Source organism: Formica exsecta, unplaced genomic scaffold (genome assembly GCF_003651465.1).
Source record: "Formica exsecta isolate Colony F162 unplaced genomic scaffold, ASM365146v1 scaffold17, whole genome shotgun sequence".
NCBI lineage: Eukaryota > Metazoa > Arthropoda > Insecta > Hymenoptera > Formicidae > Formica > Formica exsecta.
The window spans coordinates 11,242-37,016 of NW_021849015.1; the positions used below are offsets into that span (position 1 = coordinate 11,242).

The 25,775-nt window shown below is 34.2% G+C and overlaps 2 protein-coding genes across 6 annotated transcripts in view; one reads left to right on the top strand and one right to left on the bottom strand.

The window, feature by feature from the left end:
• Positions 1 to 1,204: 1,204 nt before the first annotated feature.
• LOC115233276 (probable beta-hexosaminidase fdl) overlaps positions 1,205 to 25,775 on the bottom strand; it is a 42,647-nt gene continuing 18,076 nt past the window's right edge. For 2 of the 3 annotated variants that reach the window (XM_029803589.1, XM_029803588.1), the window contains exons 2-8: positions 19,712 to 19,768; positions 8,064 to 8,207; positions 7,463 to 7,561; positions 4,364 to 4,626; positions 3,681 to 4,292; positions 2,798 to 3,527; positions 1,205 to 2,731 (exon numbers count right to left, since the gene is read on the bottom strand). In XM_029803589.1, the coding sequence (XP_029659449.1) occupies positions 2,584 to 2,731; positions 2,798 to 3,527; positions 3,681 to 4,292; positions 4,364 to 4,626; positions 7,463 to 7,561; positions 8,064 to 8,197 (1,986 nt within the window). In that variant the 5' untranslated portion in view covers positions 8,198 to 8,207; positions 19,712 to 19,768 and the 3' untranslated portion in view covers positions 1,205 to 2,583. The remainder of the gene's footprint in view (positions 2,732 to 2,797; positions 3,528 to 3,680; positions 4,293 to 4,363; positions 4,627 to 7,462; positions 7,562 to 8,063; positions 8,208 to 19,711; positions 19,769 to 25,775) is intronic. The other variant, XM_029803590.1, reaches the window with a different exon arrangement.
• LOC115233277 overlaps positions 11,129 to 25,775 on the top strand; it is a 22,031-nt gene continuing 7,384 nt past the window's right edge. For 2 of the 3 annotated variants that reach the window (XM_029803591.1, XM_029803592.1), the window contains exons 1-5: positions 11,129 to 12,139; positions 21,951 to 22,116; positions 22,687 to 22,762; positions 22,851 to 23,379; positions 24,567 to 24,723. In XM_029803591.1, coding sequence (XP_029659451.1) covers positions 23,204 to 23,379; positions 24,567 to 24,723 — 333 coding nt within the window. In that variant the 5' untranslated portion in view covers positions 11,129 to 12,139; positions 21,951 to 22,116; positions 22,687 to 22,762; positions 22,851 to 23,203. The remainder of the gene's footprint in view (positions 12,140 to 21,950; positions 22,117 to 22,686; positions 22,763 to 22,850; positions 23,380 to 24,566; positions 24,724 to 25,775) is intronic. The other variant, XM_029803593.1, reaches the window with a different exon arrangement.

The following is a 25,775-nucleotide window of genomic DNA, read 5'->3' on the forward strand; positions in this document are numbered from 1 at the left end:
TTTCTTCATGACATCTATATATTGCTCGTCGTGCGACTAGATTTTCATTTAACGTATATTATAGCGTATGTTCAATAAGGAAATGGGATAATATTCATGGGAAATAAAGCGAATAACGTGTGATGTATTCAAAATTCATTTTATGTTAAATCCGTGTAGGCGACACGTCATAACAGAGTATATCTTTCTAGGATCAGTTCGGAGAACATGCACACATACACACACACACACATACCCATACACACAAAACTGTGTCTTATTTACATGCATTCATCGTTGCGGACCGAAGAGTCGCATAACGTAAGTATACGAACCGTAAATATCACCGTTCTAATCGCCATAAATTTTTTGTTGTTTACAAGATCGTGGAACATTTTCGTTACGCACATAACGTTTACCCCCATATCTATCGAACTCTGTTTCGTTCACGCGATTAAAACGAACACGACATAAGAAATAACCGGAGGAGTAATCCGTGTGCATATAACTGCAATTTTAAAGATCTTCAATGTCTATGTTATTCATCTTACACTATGACGTCATAAAGATATTACGAATAAAATAATATAATAAAATAATTATACATAATGATACATATATGCATATTATGTATAAAGTATATAACATTATAATATAATATATAATTAACATGGTACAAGCCACAAAATCATTCAAAAAAATAAGTGCTAATTTATTAAACAAAAAACTTTTACCATACGTTTTACTAATTATTTATGTATATATTTTTTCGCATATGGCATCACAATCGAGGATGATTAACATAGACATTCAATACCTTTAATGTTATTGGAATTGCATATATTATATCTGCACAACGCACAAGAGAATTAACTCCTCTTACAGCCATCGATATCAGTAAGTACAGATATCCCATCGTCTTTTTTTCTAAACTTGCATTACATTATTACTTCATACCCTCATCGTTCCTCATGAACGTTTCGTCTTTTTGTCTACTTATTTGTCTAAATATCTATCTATCGATTTACCTAATTGCCTAACTATTCAGCTATCTACATATCTATCTAAATAATATACGTTGCTCCCTACGTCGTTACAAAGTATTTACAAATTTTCGCGGATCACTCGTGTTTCCTTAATTCATAGGCCGTGTTATACGCAATCTGTAATACAGATCAACCATAAATAGATACACACACATACATTCTCTTTCTCTCTTTCTTTCTTTCACCATATCATGGTGTCAGCACGGCGATGGTGTGTTTTCTTCGTTATTTGTTATTTATACTTTCAATAATATAATTTCGATTTAGAAAGCTAAATTACACAATATAAAATTTCTTTCTGCCGTCGTAGCGTCAAGGCTATCGTGTAATCGTGATAGTACTTCGTCATCGGTATCTTAGATTTGTAAACTTCGAGAAATAACGCGACGATAAGCTTCTTGCGCGTTAATAACGCATATGAGGCAACGATGCGCCGTCATATTCTATTAGATATCATTCGCTGGTTCAAGGACGCTCTCCTCGCTCTAATTGATTAACGAAACGGTATTTTGTCATTTCTCGATATTAGAACACAGCGCGCAATTATCTCAATTTGTCTCAATTACGCATTATCGTGCAGTATAATATGATTAAATGATTAATATTTGATAGCAAAGTATCATTCAGAATTCTAGATTCATCGAATCAATACTGGGAAAAATAAAGTATACGATACTGGAAAGTAATTATTGTGCTGTCTAATCTTAAAAAAAAGTATGAAAAATGTTCATATTTAAAAAAAAATGAAATAAAATAAACTCAAGAACAATAATGAATAATTGCATAATATACTCTTGGTAATTTCGTGATTCATAAACGATATATATTTCTTCCCGATCAATCTTATTCTTCAAATAACGAAATATTGTTTAGACACCGAGAGAAACTAAAGCGATATTTACGTTCAATGCACAATTCAAACTTGAATATCGTAATAATCAATAATCGCGAAAGCATTTCATCGAAACAATTTTTACGTCTTTTTTATTTTTATATCTTTGACTGCGATTTTTGTTAAATAGATGTTTATAAAACTAACTAACTAACTAACTCACCGAAGCATTTTTCAAAAGAAATTCAATTGTCCTACATTACAAACCATATATTCAAGTTAATACATGTTGATTTAAATTCACAACTTGTCAATAACTATTGTCGCTTGCATAATTTCATAGCTTCAGCATATCTGCGCGTACATTACACACGCAGAGAGTGCATAAATGATATTTTTGACCCATTATTTGATATCGATACTGTTCAACAAACGCCTCAAACTTTTTCAACGTTTGCCGTGTCTCGCAAATAGTGAAAATTCAGCATCAAATGATTTATCGAGCAGGAACGATTGTCAAGTTTGTCGACGGGCCGATTATCGAGAAATCCCGTGAATCACGAATACGCGATGTAATTGCGCGTCGAACGAAATCGATTTCGACAAGGCTTGCGGTAGACATCGTCTTTTCTTAAGATGTCCCGTTTTTATACGATTATCAGTACTGCAGGTACAGCACTCGCGGGACGACTGATCGATAGTTCGCGAATTTCTAACGATCAGAGGTCAGAGACATTTACCGGGGTTCTGGGAACACCAATACGGCCACATAGACTCTGTCTTGATGCCTCTGCTGTTCAGAACTTCGATGTGCGTGGCCAATCTGGTGTAAACGTTTTCATCCGTGGAGTAACTATTCGTCGGTAAGTCACTCCTGAAAAAGATTTTTCTCGTGAAAATATTCCTTAAAAATAGCATTTTTCTACTTAATATTATTTACCATAATCGTTCAGCGAACGCTGATGCCCTGGGCCATAGTCGAGGTCCCAAGGATGATTGCCCGGTTTGTTCGTTCCAAATCGCCGCCTCGCCACCGAGCACCAGAGGCAGTTGCTGCGGCGGATAGTCTCTCCATGGACGATGATTATAGACAGTTTGCCAGGTACGATATTCGCCGCACGCGGCTTCGCCGCTTTCCCGCCACCTGCCGAAGCCGCAGTCCAGGTACCACGCGTCCACATGCGACAAGATCACGCGGAAGCCGTCTTCCAGCAGGTCTGGCGTTTCCGGCCAGTTGCTGCCACCCCAGGATTGGATGACATGGATTTTCGGGTCGAAGTACGTCATGATGTATGGCCTCTTGGTCAACGGCGAGCTCCATAAAATCACCGCCTTCGGCACCTTATCGTGATTCGCCCGGATCAATCGCTGCAGCATCTTCGCCTCGAATTCCGCCCAAAGCGCGTGATGATCCGTCATATTCTGCGCCTGCATTGCCAAGGTAATGTTGCCGTATTGCGCCCAACATTCGAGGTTTACCTCGTCGCCACCGAGATGCACCACGTCGCGCACCTCGGTGAGATCTAACAGCTCTCGGTACAGGCCCTCGAGTATCCGATACGAGTGCTCGTTTATAGGATTCAACTGGCCGCAGTTCGGCTCGCCACAATATGACGACCACGGCTGCTGGTCTACGCATAATGCTAACTCGCCGAAACCATGTTCCGCACCTGACATCATACATAAAAATATTATAGTCAACAAAAGTTAGTACTAAAGAAATGTAAAAATTCTAACAATTTTAAATCTCATAAAATTATATTAATATTCTCTCTTTCTCTGTTTTATATTTAGAAAAATTTAAGATTTTTTACTAAACTTACCCCATTGCCACCCGGCGCCGGCATGAGCCGGGGAATCGATCTCGACGACGATTCTAACGCCGCGTATCCTCGCGTAATCGGCCAGATCCTTCACATCATCGGGTGTGTAAATGTGATCGCCGCTGTAAGCGCCCCATCTCGCCATCTCCGGAAATTGCGCCGAATCGAAGGGAAAACTCTGAGAATCGGTGAGATGCCAATGAAAGGTATTGAGCTTCGTAGCCGCCATGCCGTCGATCACTCTCTTGAGCTCTTCGACAGGAAAGAATTGCCTGCCGGTGTCGACTAGGAGGCCGCGATAAGGGAATATGGGTTTGTCCTCGATAGAGGCTCGTGCGAGAACGCGAAGAGCACCCTGTTTGCCGGCTGCCTCGTCCCACCAGATCAATTGACTGAGAGTCTCGAGGCCGTGTCGCACCCCGAAATAACTTTTTCCCGTGATCCTTGCCTCCAAGATCTTCCCTTTCGATGCGAGTTCCAGCTTATACGACTCGTCGGTATCCAGAGACAGAGTGGTGCCCCGCGCATTACCGGCGCTCAGGTATATGGTGAAGGTGTCGATACCGGATCGACTTTTGGCATTCAACACCTTGATCAGACTTCTGATGTTCCCTGCCATTAAATAAACGTCTTTGAGATGTTCCAGTACACGTTTCTCTCCCGTCAGGTTTATCAATACTCACCGATGAAAACATCCTTTGCATTCTCCAGCAGATCCTTCGTCTCCTGGTCGCTCGTATTGACAGTGACGAATTCGATTTGCTGAAGATGCAGGATGATACTGTCATCACCGAGGATGATATTTCCAGTCGGTCTGGGCCACAACAGGCGAGTGTTCCCTCCGCAATGCGCGGTGCAGGTCGCCAAGGACGTCCTCGAGGATCTTACTGCTCGCCTCTCGCATCGATTTGCCACACACGCCCAGGACCATGGACTTTGAAACGTTCTACGATTATAAAAATCGAGTTTGTAAGTCGGCTCAATTTACTCGCAATATTTTACGTGATATAATGTATGTACAGGATGGCTGGTAATCTGTGTGGCACAAAAAAAAATATTCTTTGTTTTACATAAAAAATTGATTAATTTTTCTCTAAAAAGAAATCGTTTTTGTAAATTACTTCTTCTCCAAATTTTATTCATTTATTTGTTCTTCGTATCACGGATTACCAAGTAATGTAGTTATTTACTATAATCCTTTTTTTTAAATATCCAGAGTTTGCGACAAACATTTAGTTCGCAATCTCTGCAAGAAGAGTTAAAAATGATAGGTACATTCAAGAAGAAATAATATGCAGTAAAAAGTGTTATTTCCAAGCTCCATTTTGCAGGGTTAAAATACGATTAAATAATTTAGTTTATCGCGATAGATGATCGTATCCGGTTTTATAAACAGGATATTATTATTTATGTATAATAATTATTGTAGTCAACTGTATTTCACATTTAATAATTAAACCGTTGCCTCAACAGCGGTGATAATAAACAATATTTAAACGCATAAAATAAACAATAAATGCGAAGAAAAACATTAAATTATAAAATTAAGATTAAAGCTTAAAAGCATTATAAACAAATAATTAAGATAAAAAATTACAAAGTATGAAATTACAAAATTACATAGTATACATTTGTTTGTTTTTATTTTAATAAAAAGAAATGTTTTTAAAAATAATTATTTAAAGATTCAATAATAAATTAAAATGAGCACTATTTTATTATTAAATTACGTGTCATTTAATAATATATTAATCAAACAATTTCGTAGGTCGAAATTGAAAAGAAAGCGAATCTTCACAATCTTCTCATTTTGGTAAAAAAAAAAAAAAAAATCATATCCATCTTTCGCGATTCATTTTCTATTCTTGGCCAAACTGATGATACCGTAGCTCTAAGAAATGAAAAGCTACTCATTGTAATGATAAGACGAATAAGAGTACAAAAAACGATATCGTCGGGATTGTCCGAATTAGATGCTCACGAAAAGCAAAAGAGAAAGAGAGAAACGACATTCGCTGAACGAAGCGCAGGAAAATAGTTGGCTGATCATAAACGGAAAAACGTCTGCCCAAAGTTACGGAAAAATGAACAAATGCATCGTTATAGATAGCGATAGAAAACGAATGTTTCAATGAAACTCGAAAAGAAATTGCGAATAAAGCAACGATATTTTTGGTAAAGCCTTAAACTAATTATACAGAATTTTTAATGCCTACTTGTCAATGAAATTTAACAACAAAAAGTTTGCGCACCAATAACCGCGCCTTGGCTCTTATTTGCTAGTTTCACTTATTGTTAGTACATTGTTGGAAAATTTGGCTTAAATTAAATATATATGCAATTTAAGATCGCGTGTCCCAAACGGCCCATACAAATTTTCATGTTAATTTAACATAATATAGATATGTTAAATGGTGACACTAATACTACGTTAATATTTCAATACAAAAAGAATGTACAAACTTCATAGTAATTCAAAATAAATTAACCTGAAACAAAGCTTCCTCTATGAGGAAGCAAAAATGTTATTGACAGTCTGTAGTCACTCTCACTCCTATTGTAGAATAAAATCAACATTTTTGTCCGTAAATTTTAACGAATAAATCCTGTCACTAATAATATGGAACATCTATTGTAAAATTAAAAGTATGTGCACATTGTGTTATCTTTATACTTCTTTTCAGTTGTTTTAATAATTTAACATTAGAGTTCAATTAACACAACAATAATATGCTGAAAATTTAATAATGTTAAAATTTTTTAACAAGAAAACACAAATTTTCCAACAGTGTATTGTTAGTACTTTAAGCTTATATTGCTCTTACTATCGAACAATTTTTTCTCTTCTTCGCGATCTTTCAAATTTGTAGCTAAACCTACACTGTGTCTCCGAAAGTAAAAGCGAGTCGTTTTCAGAATTAAAGCTGGGAAAGTCGGGTTCGCGAAGCGGGTCGGGACAGATGCAACACAGAGCGCAAACAGTATAATCCACGGAATACGGAAAACAATGGTGCACAACAATAGCGTACGCTTAGTATGACGGACGTGTTCGGGCAAGTAGATTAAACGAATGAATGTCAGAATAAGGTGCGATGTTGCAAGAGAGGGTGAGAAGAGCAAGACTAAGGAATACACAAGAGTTCCCACGCGAAAATTCAAGACATTCGGGAATTTGTTCACGAAACGATCGACGTGTTGTAGGTCGTACCCAGGTAGCGTCTTAATTAGAAGAATGATGTCTGATTGGTATCATACAGCACGTGACTGGTTTCGAAAAAAGAAAAAAGAATATAACGAGATTATAACCCAAATATAATAAGTTTAACTTTTTAAAATTATATGTAGATGAATAATATATTTCGATATTTATACACACAGTCATTTTAAGAGTTTTATATAACATAGATAAACAGAGAGAGACAGAATATTATTAATATGTTATCTTACAAAACTTGAAAAATTCATTTTTTTTTTTCGTCAAAGATAAATGTTTTTTTTTTTCTGTAAAATTTCGAATTTAAATGCCCTTATTTCCTTAAAAATTAAAAATTTTTATTTTTAGTAACAACTTAAAATCAAGTGTATACGTATAATCATTCGATCTATTGTAATTTGATAAAAATAAAGTTCAAGATAAAATATTTTTTTTTCTAAACCAGACACGTATCCAAACAGACCAATCGAGGCAAAAGCGGAGATGAATTCGAGCTTAAGGTATCAGAAATACGCGGTACAATTCGTCTAGCTTAAAATTCCATCCCCAATCAGGAACTGTCCGTTACCTAGGCTCTTCCAGATACTCGTAAAGCCGTTCCTCAGGTCCGATGGTGGTTTCATTACCCACCAGGTAATTAACCAAACCGCGTTGCCAGTCCTCTAGTCTTCTTCGATGCGCGTTGATGATGCGAGAGAGAGAGAGGGAGTGTACGAAATAAATTCGAAATAAAAAAAACATGCAATGTAAGAAAATAATCAAAAGACACTGGGTTAATACATATCGCGGCAAATAAATCTGGTCACGCGTTAGTAGAAATTAAAGAAACACTAAAATTAAAAAGGCGTCTTTTGCGTTTCACACATGGATTTACTTATAAATCGGAATTTTTTCCAATTTTTTCCCTAAGTTTTGGTACTTTTTTTTCATAAAAAAATAATACTTATAACTTATTAAAAAGTCAGTATACATCAAAGCATGAGATAGCGGTGCCCAAAAAAAGCCGCTCACTTTCCTACATATGGACAAATGCGTTAACGGCTTATTTTACAATTAGATATAATGACTCATCCTCAGTGAAACGTCAATTATTATTTTTTTTTTTTATCCATCAAACCACCTGTTCGAAGGAGAATAAATAAAATAAATTGTAATCGGAAATTACTCACCGACGAGTCGCAAACGGCTGTAGCGATGCGAGCGGTGGAGCATGAGCGTACATGGCGATTAGCAAGACTCCGGTCATCAGGACGAGAAAGAGGAGAACCCTCCTCATCCATCCGCTGGGCATGCTACCCACCATTCTGGCGAGTCTGCAAATAAACGAAACGGGAAAAATTGCGGGTACGGTTGCTAAAACTCGCGAATCGAACGATCGCGTTAGATTGAAACGAATCTGTCGTTTCACCGCAAACGAGGCAACGATAACGATATCTCTCACACCTAAATCGTTTATCGTTTCCCCGTGGTCAGATTCCGTAAACCGGTGAGTAGGTCACGAAAGAGATTCGCACTTTGATCGACGATAAAAATGATTATATAACTTATATATAGTATATTTCTAAATATCTATAGTTCTAAGTATAAGCTCATCTGTCTGTCTCACGCATTAAGACGATTTAAATCATATAACAAATATTTTAAATAATCGGTTACGCTAAATGTTAATCAAAAATAAGAATAAATGCAAAAGAAGTTTGCACTTTTATCGGCGATAAAAATAGAAAAATATAAAAAATATTTGAAATAATCGGTTATGCTAAATGCTAATTTTATCGACGATAAAAATGCAAACTTCTTTCGCATTTATTCTCATTTTTGATTAGCATTTAACATAACCGATTATTTCAAATATTTTTTATATAGTTTAAATCGCTTTAATGCGTGAGACAGAGAGATGAGCTTATACTTAGAATTATAGATATTTAGAAATATATACAAGTTATATAATCATATTTTCTCTATTTTCATTTCAATTTAGTGATGTAATCATATTTAATGATTATTAATTAATACCTATTATACGCGAACCGTAGATACACATTCTTATTTCCGGTTACATCACGGTGTACGTGTTTTAACATTTTCTTTTTTTACATTTCAATATGACACGAAGACATAATGGCTCACATTTACTAGCGCAACAGGAATATAGATGTGTCTTCCTACTGCGGAATCCCCAGATGGTGACACGTGAGAGATAAGACGTGATTTACGTGGAAAGCGTGTCTGCATAAAGACACGGCACGGTATGTATACCTCGAGATTAGAGACCAGACGCCCGAAAGGAAATGTTTGCCGCGTATTTCCGGTGATTCTTCTGGCGCGGGGAAAACGCGTTGTTCTTTTTCATCGGGCCGACACGACGAGAAAGACGGCGGCGAAAGTGTTTCGGACGTAAATGAACGCGCGTAAAAGCGCTTGCTTTCCCGCTTTATGATCCCACGAGAATTTATGGACCTTTGCCAGGCATCGCCTTTCCAATATTATGTTACATTTCCGTCGGAAACCCAAGCAGATTTTCATCCCTCGTGATGCGATCCTCGAGACGCATCCGATGTTCCGGCTCCCTTTATCGAATGTAAATACGTTGAGGAAATTTGCGTAGATGCAATACTTCGCGGTATTTCCGGTAATCGAATTATATTGCAAATCTCTGCGATTAATAAAGATTTTAATATCGCTAAGAAATAAAAAAGTTCAAAAAAATTTCACGTTGAAATTACGTAAAATTAAATATCTAATGCGAAATAATGAAAAATATAATAAATAATTAAATAATAGATTAAATATATATCTAATTTAATATAAATGAATAATCTATCTTTCTTGATAACAGAATCAATCATTCATTGTTATTACAAACAACAATTAGAAAGGGCACAAAAAGCAATTAACAGATGTATAACATAAAGTCAAATTTGAAAAACAAAAACCACGCGACAAAATTTAATAAATTGAAGAACAAAAGATATTATATATAAGTTAATAGATCTTGAAAATTATACAAGTAAAAATTAAACTATAAAACAGAAATTAAATTATAAAATAGATCATATTTGTTATATTATATATTGTTATTATGTTATATTATACATATTATATTTTTCTCTTTATTAAAGAAATACAATCTCATTTTTTTTTTTTTTTTCAAAAAGGGTCACGTTCAATTAGCAAGTGCTACATTTCTGAGGTGACCGAGTGTTTATTTTGACCTCGCTCTCGTTGCATCGTAAAGAGAAGCTACGTCGTCGAGTGTTGCTACTTATCACGGTAAGTGATGGTGTCTAAGGACCACCTGTCGAATTGCACAGAAATACACTTTGGACGAGCCAAGCTCTAAGCTTAGCTGGTTCAGTTCTCGAAATATGAAACGCGGGCTAGACGGTACTACGGTTCTGATTACTACATAGACAACACTTGGCACCTCCGGTGCTGGGCCCCGGGGAATAGGCACTTTAGATTTCGATACCGTCGTCCGAAATGAGTCACAATGTTCTACATGCTAATTTATTCCGTCGTAATCATAAGTCTACCGCGTCGAGCATGGCAGTTATAAGAGAAGCAAGACTGGCTTTAACAATTTTCGTGCACTGTTATTTTTCATTCCGCGTGCATACCTAACGTGTTTTGCATTTAGGCAGCTCTAATGACATTCATGCACGAAGCCAAGACTGCTAAGCGAAATAGAACAGTATAAAACCCGAAAAAATCGATCGCGACTAACGGCAGATTAATCGATATCACATGACCACCAAAAAGTGGATTCAATAAACTCACGTGGTATATAAAAGGAAAAGAATGGTCACAGAAAGTTCTAATAAAAAAAAAAAATGATATATATGCTACATATTTTTTATATATAAGTATTTCTAAAATATGTAGCCTAGATAGTCGCATAGAACTAATTTTCTTCATCATAAATAATTAAGCATTGAAGGTTGAGATAAATATTGTATAAGGTGACAAGCAGAATTTTGTAATGCAACGAATTGTTATTTTTTAAAGATATTAATATATTTTAAAAAATAAAAATAAAAAAGTGTATATTAAAAATAGATATTACATGCGTTATATATATATATATCTAATTAAAAAAGATATAATAAAAAAACACTAATAAAAATTATATTTATTAAGTATAATTACTTGGATCATAAAATAATATATAATTACTTTAATAATTACTACAATAAAATAAAATAATACGAATAATATTCAACTTCACTACACATTTCGATAAATTATAATTAAGACGATTAAAAAGTCAAAATAATAGGGATGTGTGCTTTTAATTTTTCATAATTCGATTTCTCCTCGCGTTATAGGTTTCACTTTCTAAAAACAGACTTGAGAGCGACGATGCGAGAAACTAAACGATGCAAGTGCACACTGTCTATACCGCTAGACCACTGTCTACACCGCACAGATCAACTCCTCGCATAAAACCACATCAATTTTCACAACAAAAATTCAATTCGATAGAGATCGTTTGAATTTCGCACGGCACTCGCTCAGATGAAATACTATACCGTCGTGATACCTATGTGACGACATCGGGGACCACGGAGGAGAGACTGACAATCCAACACCGCACCAAACCACGTTGACCGAAATTCACTCTCACGCGAACGGGTGGTTTAACATTACCGCCGCGCCGGTACAAAAGCAGATATAAAACCTACTTTCTCTCTCTCTCTCTCTTACTCTCTATTGAGCAATGAGGGTGGTAACGGAAGAGGGTTCCAGGCGAAAGAAAGAGAGGCGCGCCGGCGAGGGTGAGTCGAGAGAGGGTGGTCGAGAGAGTGTGACGCAACGCGGACGACGAAGTCGAAGAAGGTGGGAGCGACGGCGGTCTCCGTTGTTCGTGCCTCCGGCACACGTGAACTATACCTAAATGCCGTGCCTGGCCGCGAGTCGCGTGGCGTAGCCAAGCAACGAACGTGCCATGACCGTCGCCGCCGATAGTCGCCGACGGAACGGTACTAAGGACGGACCGGACACAGAATTTGCCCGACGTAGAACGGGATCGTCGTCAACGTCTCGCCTCCCCGTGCGCGCGGTCGACGCCGCGCGTCACGCACGGCGGCGTCGCACCGTCGACGCTGTCGTCGTCGTCGTCGTGGTGATCAACTTGGACGAATGGACACCGGCGAGGATTGCCATCGATCGCCAGGGAAAACGGTATCGCAGGTGTTTGGCGAGCGACTGATCGACCAAGCCTTTGTCGTATACTGAGAAAAAGGTTGGTTTCATTTGGCAAATTAATACTTGTCACGGGACAAACAAGTATCGAGTGAAATTGAAGGGTGCGATGTAGCTAACACCTGACGGATGGATTTATCTTTTGAACAATCCGAGAAGATTAGTTTTACAGCTGAAAAATATCTAAAAATTGAAGATGAGTTAACTAGAAGCTTTTTTGAATAATTCGTGAAAAAAACTAATGTTGAATTTTTCAGAAAATCAAATTTAGATCAACTTTATTTAAGGAAAGATAAATTAGAAAAATTTAACATTGCATTCAATTGACAAAATGCTTTGTTAATTTTTTTGGTAAGTAAATGAATTAAGAAACAACGTATATTTTGCTAACTTTATTTTAGATTTATTCACTAAATCAACTAATAATTAATATTAATATTCTTTCATCGATAATATTTTCTCTTATAAGTTGACAAAATGTGTCGTTAAAATAAAGATTAAGAAATATAAAATATTAAACAGGGGTTGTTTAATAATAGCAACATTTCGTGAGAGATATCTAGTTCTAAAATAAAATAGCTGATACGATTAGATAATAAAACTACAAAATATTCAGATAAAAAATTTCAAGTAGGTGCTTTACTATCACCTTGAACACCCTATGTAAAGGTCACATTTGGCACGCTTAAAGCACCGCTATTAATATTCAGAAGGAAGGGAACTGTAAATCACCACTCGCCTAATTTAATTATGTTTATTAGAATGTAAATAATACGAATTCGAATTCACATCCTCTTAATCCTATACAAGCTCATGAGATTAGCAATGTCCAAGATCAATAACAATTAATTCTCGGACTTTAAACGGACTTCCGCTTCTCGCATTAATCACAAAATAATCGAAATACTTTAAAAAATTTGCGTACCTTATCTTTTTCATAATATCAACAAAAATATGTCAGAAATATTTATCCAGCTACTATTGCGTACGCGAACATGACATCGCATAGCAATGGTCGTCAGCATCTGTGTGTGTGTGCGACGTCGCATACATCTCCGCTTTTATAAGGATTTTAAAATTATTCTCCGTATCTCCGAAGTAACGCGTAATACCGACACATTGATGACGTCATTCTCTCGTCACAATTGTTAGATTATAAAATGATATGCTGGCGCACGTCTTGTGGCAAGTCACATCTTGCCAAGGATCCTCACGTGGCATTAAATCTCATGACATTCACGATCACGACAACCTGACGGTACTATAATTTTAACTATCGCGTTATGAAATTTATTCAAGAACCGTTTTAAATACTTGATACAATCAAATCGTTACAAGTGCGTGTACTATGTACAATGTTTGATGTCGCGGCAACAAATACGGAAGTACAATTGACACGATATTTCATACAGCGGTGTCGGATGCTTCAATTATTGAAAAACATTCTTAGCGAAAAAATGGCAGTGAATTGATTGCGAGTTTATTTATATATCTACAGTAATCGCAAGATATAGTATAACTTGGACATCATTTGCTATTCTCGTTATTGCGCGTAATAATAATTTTCGCTAATCAAAATACTGATAAACTTTGTTGACATCGTAGAATATTATCACTAAAGAGTTAAATTAAATAATCGTCTAAATGTAGACAAACAAAAATTGGAGAAAAATATGATTAATTTGAGATTATATTGTATATGATTTATTAAGATTGCTAGAGTAGTACTAAAATAAAAATGAAACCATAAAAATGAACATGAATAAAAATGAAATGAAATGAAATGGTGCGATATATAATCTAGCTATTTTTATCTTACTAATAAAAAATACAGCTAATAAGAGATAAATCTAAGTAAAAGATAAATCTAATAAAAGACGTGAGCACATAAAGAGTGATCAAAATAAACAGAATCAAACGATAAAAGATTCAAATTAAATGGAAAAAATTAGAACATAAATTTAATTTAATTTATATACATTTTATTTATTGATTCTTAAATATTTGAATAAAAATAATTTATTGAATATATCTACTAAATTACTTTCCACTAATTTGATATTAAAAAATTTAAAGTAGTAACTATGTGGTACATGTCATTCTACAATCAATTATACATTTTCATTAATTTGATCGACGAACTCGTCGCAGTAATGCTAAGTCATTTAATCAGAAGCACATGATATATTTTCTTGGCTCATATTTTTTACTTTCCAATTATAGTCGGGATTAAATTTAGTACAATATTTTTTCAGGACTAATAATTCCATAAAAAAAGCTTCAAAGCTGTAGTAAATCTCAAAACTTTATTAACGAATATTATTGAACTACTAGCTTTTGCAAATCTAACTTTACTTTTGTGCTTGCCTTTTTGCATCTTTACTTTTCACATTAATGAGAGTAATCAATAATATTTTGTCATATAGAAGAAATAATTGAAAGATGATTCAGATTTGTTTTGTGTGACCATTCGATATATATGAGAAATTCCTTTTTTTATCAAATTTTAAAAAGCGAAAATATAACTTTTGTTTCTCGTGGTTCCTCAGTGATTATATTTATTCAATAATTACAAAATTAATTTTCATTTAGCATGTTATCAACCACAAGCCCTTCGAGCGCAACATTCGCAATAGCGTATAATAATTCAATAATATCCAATCTATTTTAATTTACGACTTGACTTTCGCGATGATTCTTGCAATATTGGCGACTAATATTTCTCTCAAATCTTCAATTGCGATCGCTATAGCAGTCGTTTATAGCTCTTTCCGATCATCGAGTTTTACGAGGAAAGTTCCAAGGGTATTATCTTGTGAAGATCGACTTGGGCCGAGTCGCGAATCGTGCGCGTCCAGCAGAGTCGAGGCGTTCGATACAAAATAGAAAAAAAGGCCGACGTGGTTTTGCGTGGTCGAGGGCGAACCCACCCACAACTACAGCATCAGTAAAGGCACCCACACGTAGCTCTATATATCTATGTATAGAGCCCGTAGACTATATATGTAACGTACACGTATGTCACGTACCTTCGACGCGTCCTTTAATCGATACACGCACACAATCACGCAGAACGCTCGATGTCATATGTCCATCAGGTTTATTTAAAAGTACGATTTTGTTTGTACCACATGTTTTTGCAATTTGAAAATTTTGTTTTGTCTCACTAAGAGACAGATATATTATTCGGGAGATATATCGAAGCGCTCTAAAATATCGCGATAACGATAGTTTTGTTTATAACATGATTTTTGAACCTTGAAAGTAGACCAATTAATGGAATATTGAATCTGAAGTGAAAACATTTTTTTGATAACGCACTGTTATAGTGTACGGTGATAACAATAGTTTCGTTTGTTTTATAGTTTTGGAAATTTAGGACTTTAATTTTGTTTAATTTATAATCAATTTTATTCGATAAAGCAGTCCAGAAAAAAAAGCATTTTGATAACGCTATAAAAACAGCGTAACAATAAACAATGATATTATGATTTTCTAAATTGGAAATTATGATTTTATTTAATTGATAAGTCTATTTTAATCAGTGAAACATTGCGTGAATGTCGTGATTAGGAAACGCGCAGGTACAATATACCATAATAAAACTTAATTCAAAAAGTCTTCGTGCTCGATTAATTCAAGGTAATATTACCTTTCTTACAACTATTCGTTTTAATTAAAGCTAATTAGAAGCGACGAAGCAATTATATCGGATAATCTTTAAAATAGTGTTAATGAATTTTATTTTCATGTACGAAAATCGCAAGAGACTTGTCTTTTAAATTTTGTATGCAAATAAAGTGATATCATCAAATTTAAAAAAAATTAATCGAGCAGTCAAGATAAACGCGACTCTCCATTGCATTCCGATAAAATGCATTGAGATTGATTTTGTCAATCAAATGCACCGGTGATGTGTTAAGGAGTCAAATTTACACACGATACGAGTTAATACTAGACGTGTATAATTTTCGTTATGTACAATATATCATGTCGGGGAAACTAATTGGAGTACCGTGGCATTATGTGACAACTCCAATTAGCGTACCGCAGATAGTGCGAGCATACGCTTCCCTGTAGTTACCTGCAGTCCTCGTTTATTTACAACTCACCCTTGTGTCTTAAGAATAAATAAAAACCTCGAGAATTAACGGGTCTCGAATCTACCGAGAGCTCCGTAGAGAAGTTAAAGTATTTCATTTAAATCAGAAACTCTTGACGTGTCTTAAAATCATATGCATGTAAAATGTGCCTCGTACCTATATTAAAAAGAAACTGTCAAGATATCTTCAAGTTCTCAAGTCTAATTATTATAAAATTGAACAAATTAATGGAACTTCTTAACTCGAGAAAGACAACTTTGAGAATTTGTCGTGCAAGACCAATGATTGCGACGACAGATTTACTTAATTACTTTCTTCTCGTGAAACCTTTTATAAGTTTTTAAGAAATTTATAAATTATACATTTTAAAAAGAGTAAAATTATATATACATACATATAAATATATATATATGTATATATATAATCTTTTTATATAGTAAATCTAATTAATTTTTGTAATAGAACTCATGCCATTTGTACAGTTGAGATAATACTTCGATAATATTAATTAGTCCACTAATTACAAAGCTCATGTAATATGAAATATCTATGTGGTTTTCATTACATTATTTACTAACTTGGATACATTAGAAAAATTATATTAAAAAAGAAACAATATATATATATATAAAATCTTATTGATTAAATTAGAAGATTAGAGTCAATTAAAATAATAAAACATTAAAAACTGTAATGTCAATGTCAAACAGTATCCATTACGTGTATGAAAAAAAAATCAATTAATTTTAATTAACAAAAATGCAGTTCTTTTTCCTGGATTGTCATACTGATTATTATATAAATAAAGAATGTTTAAAGATCGCGACGTTAAAACATTACATGCGTAATACTTGAGGCTCTAGATGTTTTAGCCGACATCGATCCTACCATTAGGTGCAGTGTCTTTATAATACACCGTGTTATAAAAGTATACGATATGATGTCACGTCAACGATAACTGTCATGTCAATATGCCCGATACGAATGAAAAACGAATGATCGGCACGTACATCGACGAATGCGTAACATGAAAGTATACCGAAACAATTTGGCGAAATTGGAGACGAATGCATCCACGATCGAAGAAGTCTTGACATGTATAAATTCGTATTGTCGCCGGTGCGCAGGGACACTCCGGTGAATAATTCGAGAGTTCCGCTGGCCTTCGGAAAAGTTGCGAAAGTAATGGCACACAAAGAGAGTTTTATGTAGCTACGGCTTTAATGCGGTTAACGTCGCTAAATGTCGCTAGGTCATTACCAAGAGGAAGTGGCCCATAAGATGCGGTGGGTTTCATTTAGAAGGGGACACTACGTCACGGTGGCCGGTGTCATTGATGATTTTTTACCGTTCCCGAAAGCTATAAAATATATGCACGGAGGAAATCGTGAATAATCAAGAACATTTCTCTCCTTTCAATGGCAACATTTTAATGATGCGAGTATTCTGTAAATTTTCGCAGTTTTGTGTGAAATAATGTAAAAATCATACGGGATTTAATTAATTATTATTTCGTTATTACTAAAAAAAAAACTTGTTAAACTGTTTCCTAGTTTTTTTCGTGATTTTACAAATGCGTAGAACGTATATTGCATGAATGCTACGAGAAGCTATGAATATTATGAAGACGGTATTTTTCACAAGTATCCATAAAGATACAAATCAATATTAACGACCGATTCTCCGGATATTGTTAAGAGTCTGCCTTGGTTGCTGAACGTACTAAAGAGTGGCTTGACTTGAAGAAGTGGATCAAGAGAACGGATGCGTTACGAACGTTCCATGATTAATACAAACTCTCGGCAGACGCCTTAATACTTGGGAAACAACAATCTCTCGTATCCTTAACGCTTTGCACTCCATTTACCGTATGATTAATAATGCATAATGATACGTGTGTGTAATGATCTTCGAATCATTTATTGCCTCTTCCTATATTTCGCTATATATATTATAGATTTAATTACACAAAATATTCTATAGGAAAAAATTAATAGTAATTAAGAGTAATTAATATTAATTAAAAAATAATTAGGAACAATCTCCCATTTATATTATTATCACAAGTAATAAAAGATTAGATATGTCAATCATCTTGACATTTCAGAATTCTGCGATCCATATCGAGAAATTTCGACGACCTTGAATAATTATAAAAATGCGAAAATTCCTTTAAAATATCTAATCGTAAAATGCATGTATATAACAACTACAAAATACGGTACTACGTCGTGAGAAAATATCGCGCTCAAGTATAGCCGATGTGAGCCAAGGTCGTCGATTAGCAAGAAAGCCCGATTGAAGCGTTCGTATATACGACACTGATATCTCGTGAATTAGGAAGTAAGGAAATTGAAGAACTCATACTAGCGTAGTTATAAATAGCTTCTAAAAATATATGAAAGGGGAGGCCAGGAAAATGTCATCAAATTATCACAAATAGTTAATTATTATTATCATAGATAAAAAAAAATCATTATTTTAATTCAATAATTGTGTTGTAAATAATCGAGAATTAAAGATGAATTAAAATTTCAGAAATATAAGTCTTATACTCTTCATGAACAATTAAATTGGCAGTTAAATATTCCTCGGAAGAAATCAATTTTTTCCAAATCGAGATGTAAAAGCAATCATCTGTAAATATTTATACGAGCATAATAACATTATTTTTGAGTAAAGAGTGTTACACAATTGCAGACAATCTAAATAAAATTAACGCCGGGTCGAATATCGCGTGACATCGTGGCCTCCTCATATAATCAAGCAAGTGCATGGGTGGTTGATTAGGTTAAATGCGCACAGCTGAATAGCGGCAATTCTAGGTCCGAATGAGGCAGAAGATAATTTGCCATAACAATTGATTAGATCGATACGTGGAACAATATTGCTAATATTAAAGTGGTTGTATCTATTGAATACTATTGTTTTAATGAGATGTCAATTAGTTTTGCTTCAAGCAAAAATAGCACGATTAAATGGAAATTTTCCTCTCGATTAGATAAATAAGAATAAATAGACAGATATGTATCGAAATATTAATGTAATATGATAGATAATTGTCCATGATTATAATTATATAATGCAAATCAAAGTGCATAATTGAACATTATAATATGCAATTTAAACAATATCTATCATTGATCATTAGCCTTGTCAATTGACTTTTTTAATATACTGCCGACAATCAAAAAACAAAGCGCAAATAAAAAAATTACTGGAATAATTTAATAATATAAAGTATCGCATTATACAATATCAGAAACGTTACATATAATCACATCTCTTTTACATTAAAATTTATCGTTGATATATAGAAAACAAAAATAAAATTTGTGTCTTTCATTTATTAGATCAAAGATGCTTACGTTGCGAATTGATAGAGCCAAGTTTCTGCTCGTGCATCTTATGAAACAATTATTATATAATATTTTTTAATTAAACATATTTATATCAACATAAATTACGTCACATTTGTTCGTTTATATCATTTTGCATCATAGACTTACCTGCAATTCGGGCGATCTCGCAAACTTCCTCATCTAACGTCTTTCATTTACGCGAATCTGCAACAAACATCATACATTCCCATTATAAAGTCTGGAATAATACAATTTGCAATGATCTCATCTCTCGAATATACGATGTACGAGTTTTCATGCGGCTTTATGCGCACGTTTTCAGTATTGATTTAGACCCGGCCAAGAATTACTTAAAATTCAGTACGAGTTAGCAATGATTCTACCATCTTTATATGGGTTATACCATCTTTTATCTATGCTCTCTCTCTCTCTCTCTCTCTGCAATGACCGAAGGCATAAGTTTAATAGTCGTTATTGATTAGTTCGTCGCATAAAGGAACACATGATGTCATCGTACAACAGCAAACTATACTCATTATCGATTTAAAAAAATAAACCACGTTGAAATAAATTGAACTCCGTATCTTTTCTGATAAATTAATTTCGATTAAACAATTAATAATGTAATAATACAAATAACACAATATAAATAAACATTTATAACATTTAATATCAAACAAAAATATCTTCTCAATTTCTGTTAAATTACATTTATATTAAACTGCATCGTGTGTGTGCATAATTAATATTTCAATTGTTACTTAATTTCAGTGTTTTCAATACATTAGTATTTCATAGGGATCGTTTCCGTCTCGTAGATTGTTTCAATTAAAACAGATAAATAAGCAGCTTAAATGTATAAATGTTATAATGTTAATACGAATAAAATCGTAATTGAGTTTTATTAACAATGTATATACGCGCGAAGCAATAAATATTCCTATATAGAGTTTGACGTGCATTATCACATCCGGCTGCAGCATTCATTAATGCGCTAGGCAGAAATGCGGATACTATACTGCCAAGAAACGAAGAAAAAAAAAACAGAGTGGCGCAAAGTGGAGTAAAGGCGCGGTTGCAAGTTTTCTAGCCGTGTCTATATACAAGGTGAGTCATTTTAATCAACGCACGTTTCGTCTCTCACAAATGTGTAAAAAATACAGAAAAATTGTATCACGCGTTGTCTTGAGAATATAAGCTAAAAATATTTCTATCGTTTGTTTATGTAAGTAATGTTTATGTACTCGTTGTAAACGAATATATATAAGAGAAAAGGAAACAAAACATTCGATATATGTTTACCGATTTTAAGATGATTTTAAGTTTTACCAATGGTGTAAGAAACCAATAAATTTTAACCCTCGCGTTATAATATTGTATTTAACTCGAACTCAAATTAAATTTTAGACAAAAAATTTTAATATGCTAACATTATATTAATAAGATAATGAGAATAATTTATATTAATGATATATTTGGTTTATATATACACACACATACATATATTATACATCTGTAGAATAAATTAAAGATTTGAAATTTATTTCGAGAAAACCTTATTGAAAGTTTCTTGGATAAAGTTTAAAGTTTAAAATTCTCTTTTCCTCGATCTTTATATGCGCATGCTCGCGTAAAATACTTTAGCCACGGTCTAATAAATTAACACCAAGTGGATTATCCTTGAAATTAACTATCGTATCGGGCGGCTCAAAATGAGTATCGATCGCTGTCTGAAAGTGGAAGGACTCCCAGAGGAATATTCTCTCTGAAATATTCTGATGATATTTTTTTAATCATCGTCACAAGATAAACAAATGTAAATAGAATATTATATACGTTATTTTATCAATTTCGAAATATATTTCCGTCAGCTAGAAACTGCACTTCGTTAACGCACTTGCTCTGAAATTTGCAAAGTTTATTCAACGAAATTGAAATTCTTATAAGTAAACACTTGATGTCCTGTTATAGAGAAAATAACAATAAAAATCGCATCAAAATTAATGAACAAATTAAAAAACTAAAAATATTTCCAACGGTTCGTTATTGATGTACATCGTTGATATATTCATTGTTATATACAGAGTGTTCCAAAAACATTTCAAGCATTAACATTATATTCTAGAGATGAAAACAAAGAAAAAAAATTTAATAAACGTGGGTCCGAAAACCAACCATTAACAAATTAATTATATATAAACTAATTATATATACATATATATAACAAAATAATTGATTATTTTCTAGAATACACAAGTTGTTCTAGATTCTATATTAGATGTGTTCTAAGTAAAAAATAGATTTTTTGAATGGGTATCAAAAAATTTTATATGGGTATCATCTTTCGTTTGGCAAACAAGAAACTATAGAAATCGTTTATTTATAGATTGTGACAAGGAAACTATACGAGACGAGTTCTGACAGAGGACGAGGCTATCGGCCGAAATTCGACATGCCGGAGAAACGATGACGTGCGCGTTTCACGCGCGAGTAAACCTGCCGCCGGAAATCCGTAAAGTCAAGCGATCGCGGGGTTGTTCCTCACACTACACGTGAGTACAATGAGAAATTCAATTTGGAGCATTGGAATTCCGCGTGAATCGTATCGCGACTCGATTCCATAAAAAGGCGAGACACGCGGAATCGCATTGTCGCGACACGACGCGAAGTGATGTGACGTCCGATCCGTGGGAATTTTATCTGCTGCTACAAAAGCGCGTCGTAAAAGTATCTCTGTTTAACGGTAAGCCATCAGTAAACAAAGGCAATAATACGGATCATGGATTTTAAACAACGTCTATTGAATTGGCATTATTCCGAATCGAATTTGTTGCTTTTTACTTGTTAATTTAACGCCAGTTTAAATGCTTGTTTGAACGTCATTCTTGTCATATATGTGCGTATTCAATAATATACTAATTGTAAGATACATAAATAAAATATTTGATACATAAATTATCAACTTAGAATAAACAAACTAGAATTTAAGTCAGGCTCCAATCTTCAAAATTAAAATAAAATGTGTGCTGTCACATATTAAGCACGAAATATATGATTTTCTCCGTTTTTCCTTTAAAAAATAGTATAGCCGGTATAACAATAATATAACTGACTTCTTTTAGAGCGCGAAGAGAGAAAATTGATTGAAAAATGCTATGTGCATTCTTATACATAACTACATCTAAAAAATTACAACAGGTAAATTGAGATATAAAAGTGACAATTATGCAAGAATTATTAAAAGATAAAAATTATGCATTTCGTAAAAATAATGACGATGTTCCAGATCTGAGGTCCAATTCAACCGCAAAGATCCCCCCGAGCGATCTAATCGATCGTAATGTAAAATCGATCGTGCTCGGGGGGAACAGAAAAGAGGAATGCATCCGGTGGGTTTTTTCAAAGAGAGGCGTCTCCGGAAACGATAGACTCTTTCTCGGGACGATCAGCGGCGATCTCGGAGTAGCACGGATCGAGATTATCCTGCTCTTGATCTTTGAAGCTATCCCGACTGATAACGATTAGAGGGGGATAATTAATTTCAGCAACGCTAATTAGCCGCTATTCGATGCTATTTGCGAAGAACGGAAAGAGATGCGATTAGGATCGGCCTTATAGGACAACGATAAGAATAGGATAATGCAGAAGATAGCGGTGATGGCCGCGGTGCAAAAGGCCCATGGCTATCATAACGGCAGCAGCGTTTATGGGGATGCGACTAACGCCCTGCCGGATTATAACGACTCATCGTCGACCAGCAAAAGCGGTCGTTTCGACGCGGATCTGCATGGCAACGTTAACATTCTTCTTGGTGGGTGAGTAACAATCGCGCCGGCCAATGCTAACAGCATGGTTCGGAAAGCAAAAGATATTAAACATTTAATTCCGAATATTAATGCGCCTCTTCCATAAGTCGATTTCATTTCTGATAAGCAATCCTAATCTCTCTCAATCCCTTAATATTAATGTATTGTGGTCCGTATGTTAAATTAGATCATTGTATTCACACTCGACAAACACAATTGCCTAGATAGCTAGTGATTAAAAATTCAATGATTATTCCGAAAGATAACAGCTAAATAATAAATACATTAGAAATGGATTAAATATTGAAAAATGCGAATATTTAACTCCTCGCAACAAATTTACTATTTATATCAATGTGAAATTGATATTTCATACGAAAATAAATAAATAAATAAATCGGGTGTGAATATTAACTACATTGATACCATATATTTTTTTTCTTAAACATTTTTTTAAATATTAACCATTTGGTAAAATATTTATGAAAATATTTGAAATTTCTTTCTGACTACATTTGCGAAATATTAATAACATTGTTATATTGTTCTACAAAGTAGAATTAAATTAGATAATTGGAAGAGTTCTATTGTCATAGCATATAGTTATGTGGAAGTACAGACGAAATTAAATACGTCGTTACACATCTCCGAGTAATAAATTTTTATCACTTTAAAAATTTGAGATAACAGAGTTTACTACAAGTAAATATTAAATATAAATAATTATCGTAATTAGCAACGATGCATTATTTATTGTAGGATATACTGAAAGAGAAAGAGACAAGCTATTTGCTTTTTAAATTACTTGTCACAATAAAATTCTTCGAACGAATGTTGAAAACATGGAAATGTTGTACCAATAATCGTTCTGTTATCCTGATATCTCTCAAATTAATGTTTTGTTATCTTTCAAATTAACATCTGTTAAAGTATAAGGATATGTTCAAAGTATTTTTGCGATATACGGTTTTTTGTCCAATCGCCGCGGAAAGTTATCCGTCAGAATGTAACAGGTGTTAAAAGTAACCGTTTTATATCCAGCCGCGTTTAAAAATTTCCATCGGGTAAAATTGCACGCTCACTTTTTCACCAGTCACCTGCCCTTTATAGCAGCCTCGCTTTTTCCCACGGGCGCACGGGCACCTTTTTGCACAAAAAGCACCGTCTAAACATCGTCTATATTGGTTCGCTTTTAGCGCCATGATCAGCGGTGTGATCATGATGGTGGTGCTCATGTGCTACTGCTGTCACAAGAACGTGCGGAAGCTTCGACCGCAGGAGTACTCGCAGTATTGGAGGACCGAGCCAGACATTCATAGTCTAGAAGTCTTCACCATGGATACACACGCCATGGTGAGTGAGAATTTCTAATCGAAAGATTATTTTCATCGTAGATATTGCGAAAATTACCTCCGTCGCGAAATCACGATCTTTAATGTCAATTTTGACAAATAGGTCAGAAATAAAATTTTTATTAACTCTAAAATGATGTACTATAAATTTGATTAAATTTTCTCTACTACAAACTCTGTATTAGATTTATTTAAACATTTGTTAAAATGAAAGGAAAAAATGTGTACGTATATATAAAGAAATAATTTTAAACATATTAATATTATTGTCTCTGTGTGTAAGAGTGTGTGCGCACAGCTTCAGTTTTTATATTTCACTATATCTGCGATCTGTTATCCGTATATGCGTCTCTGACGTTTGATTCACAGTCCTCTATTTTCGGTATTAAAAATTTCCATAATGAGGTCTCGCTGGACGTTTTCCAAATTATATCCACATTTATCCCGTAACATCTCTTCCGAAAATACTTTTCACATGTCTGGGACACTTTGCGTAATGTTACATGAAGCTACTCTTAAATCATACCATCTATTCGACGTGCGCACCGCGGAATCGCTATTTCCACATACCGACCTTTTACGCAACCTCTCACAGTCGCTCACCTCTCTGTGGTCACAACACACAATTAAATAAAAATTCGCATATCTAGTAGAAACCACGCCCTCATGTTATATGTAAAAACACGCCGCGAGAACAGCGACTGGAATTGTGCACTGCAATGCGACAACGTGCATACTTCGCACCTTCGTCTTAAGAATGTCGTCAAGTTCACAGACACAATGAAATATAAAGATAAAACACAAAGAACAAGAAATAAAATATAACATTACCAATGTGTAGTAACATAACAGAAATATAAAAAATTTTTTTTTGAAATATATAAAAATATTAGAAATTATTTAATTCGTCTTAAGAAGTTCACAGACACAATGAAATATAAAGATAAAACACAAAGAACAAGAAATAAAATATAACATTACCAATGTGTAGTAACTGTAGTAACATATAAAAAATTTTTTTTTGAAATATATAAAAATATTAGAAATTATTTA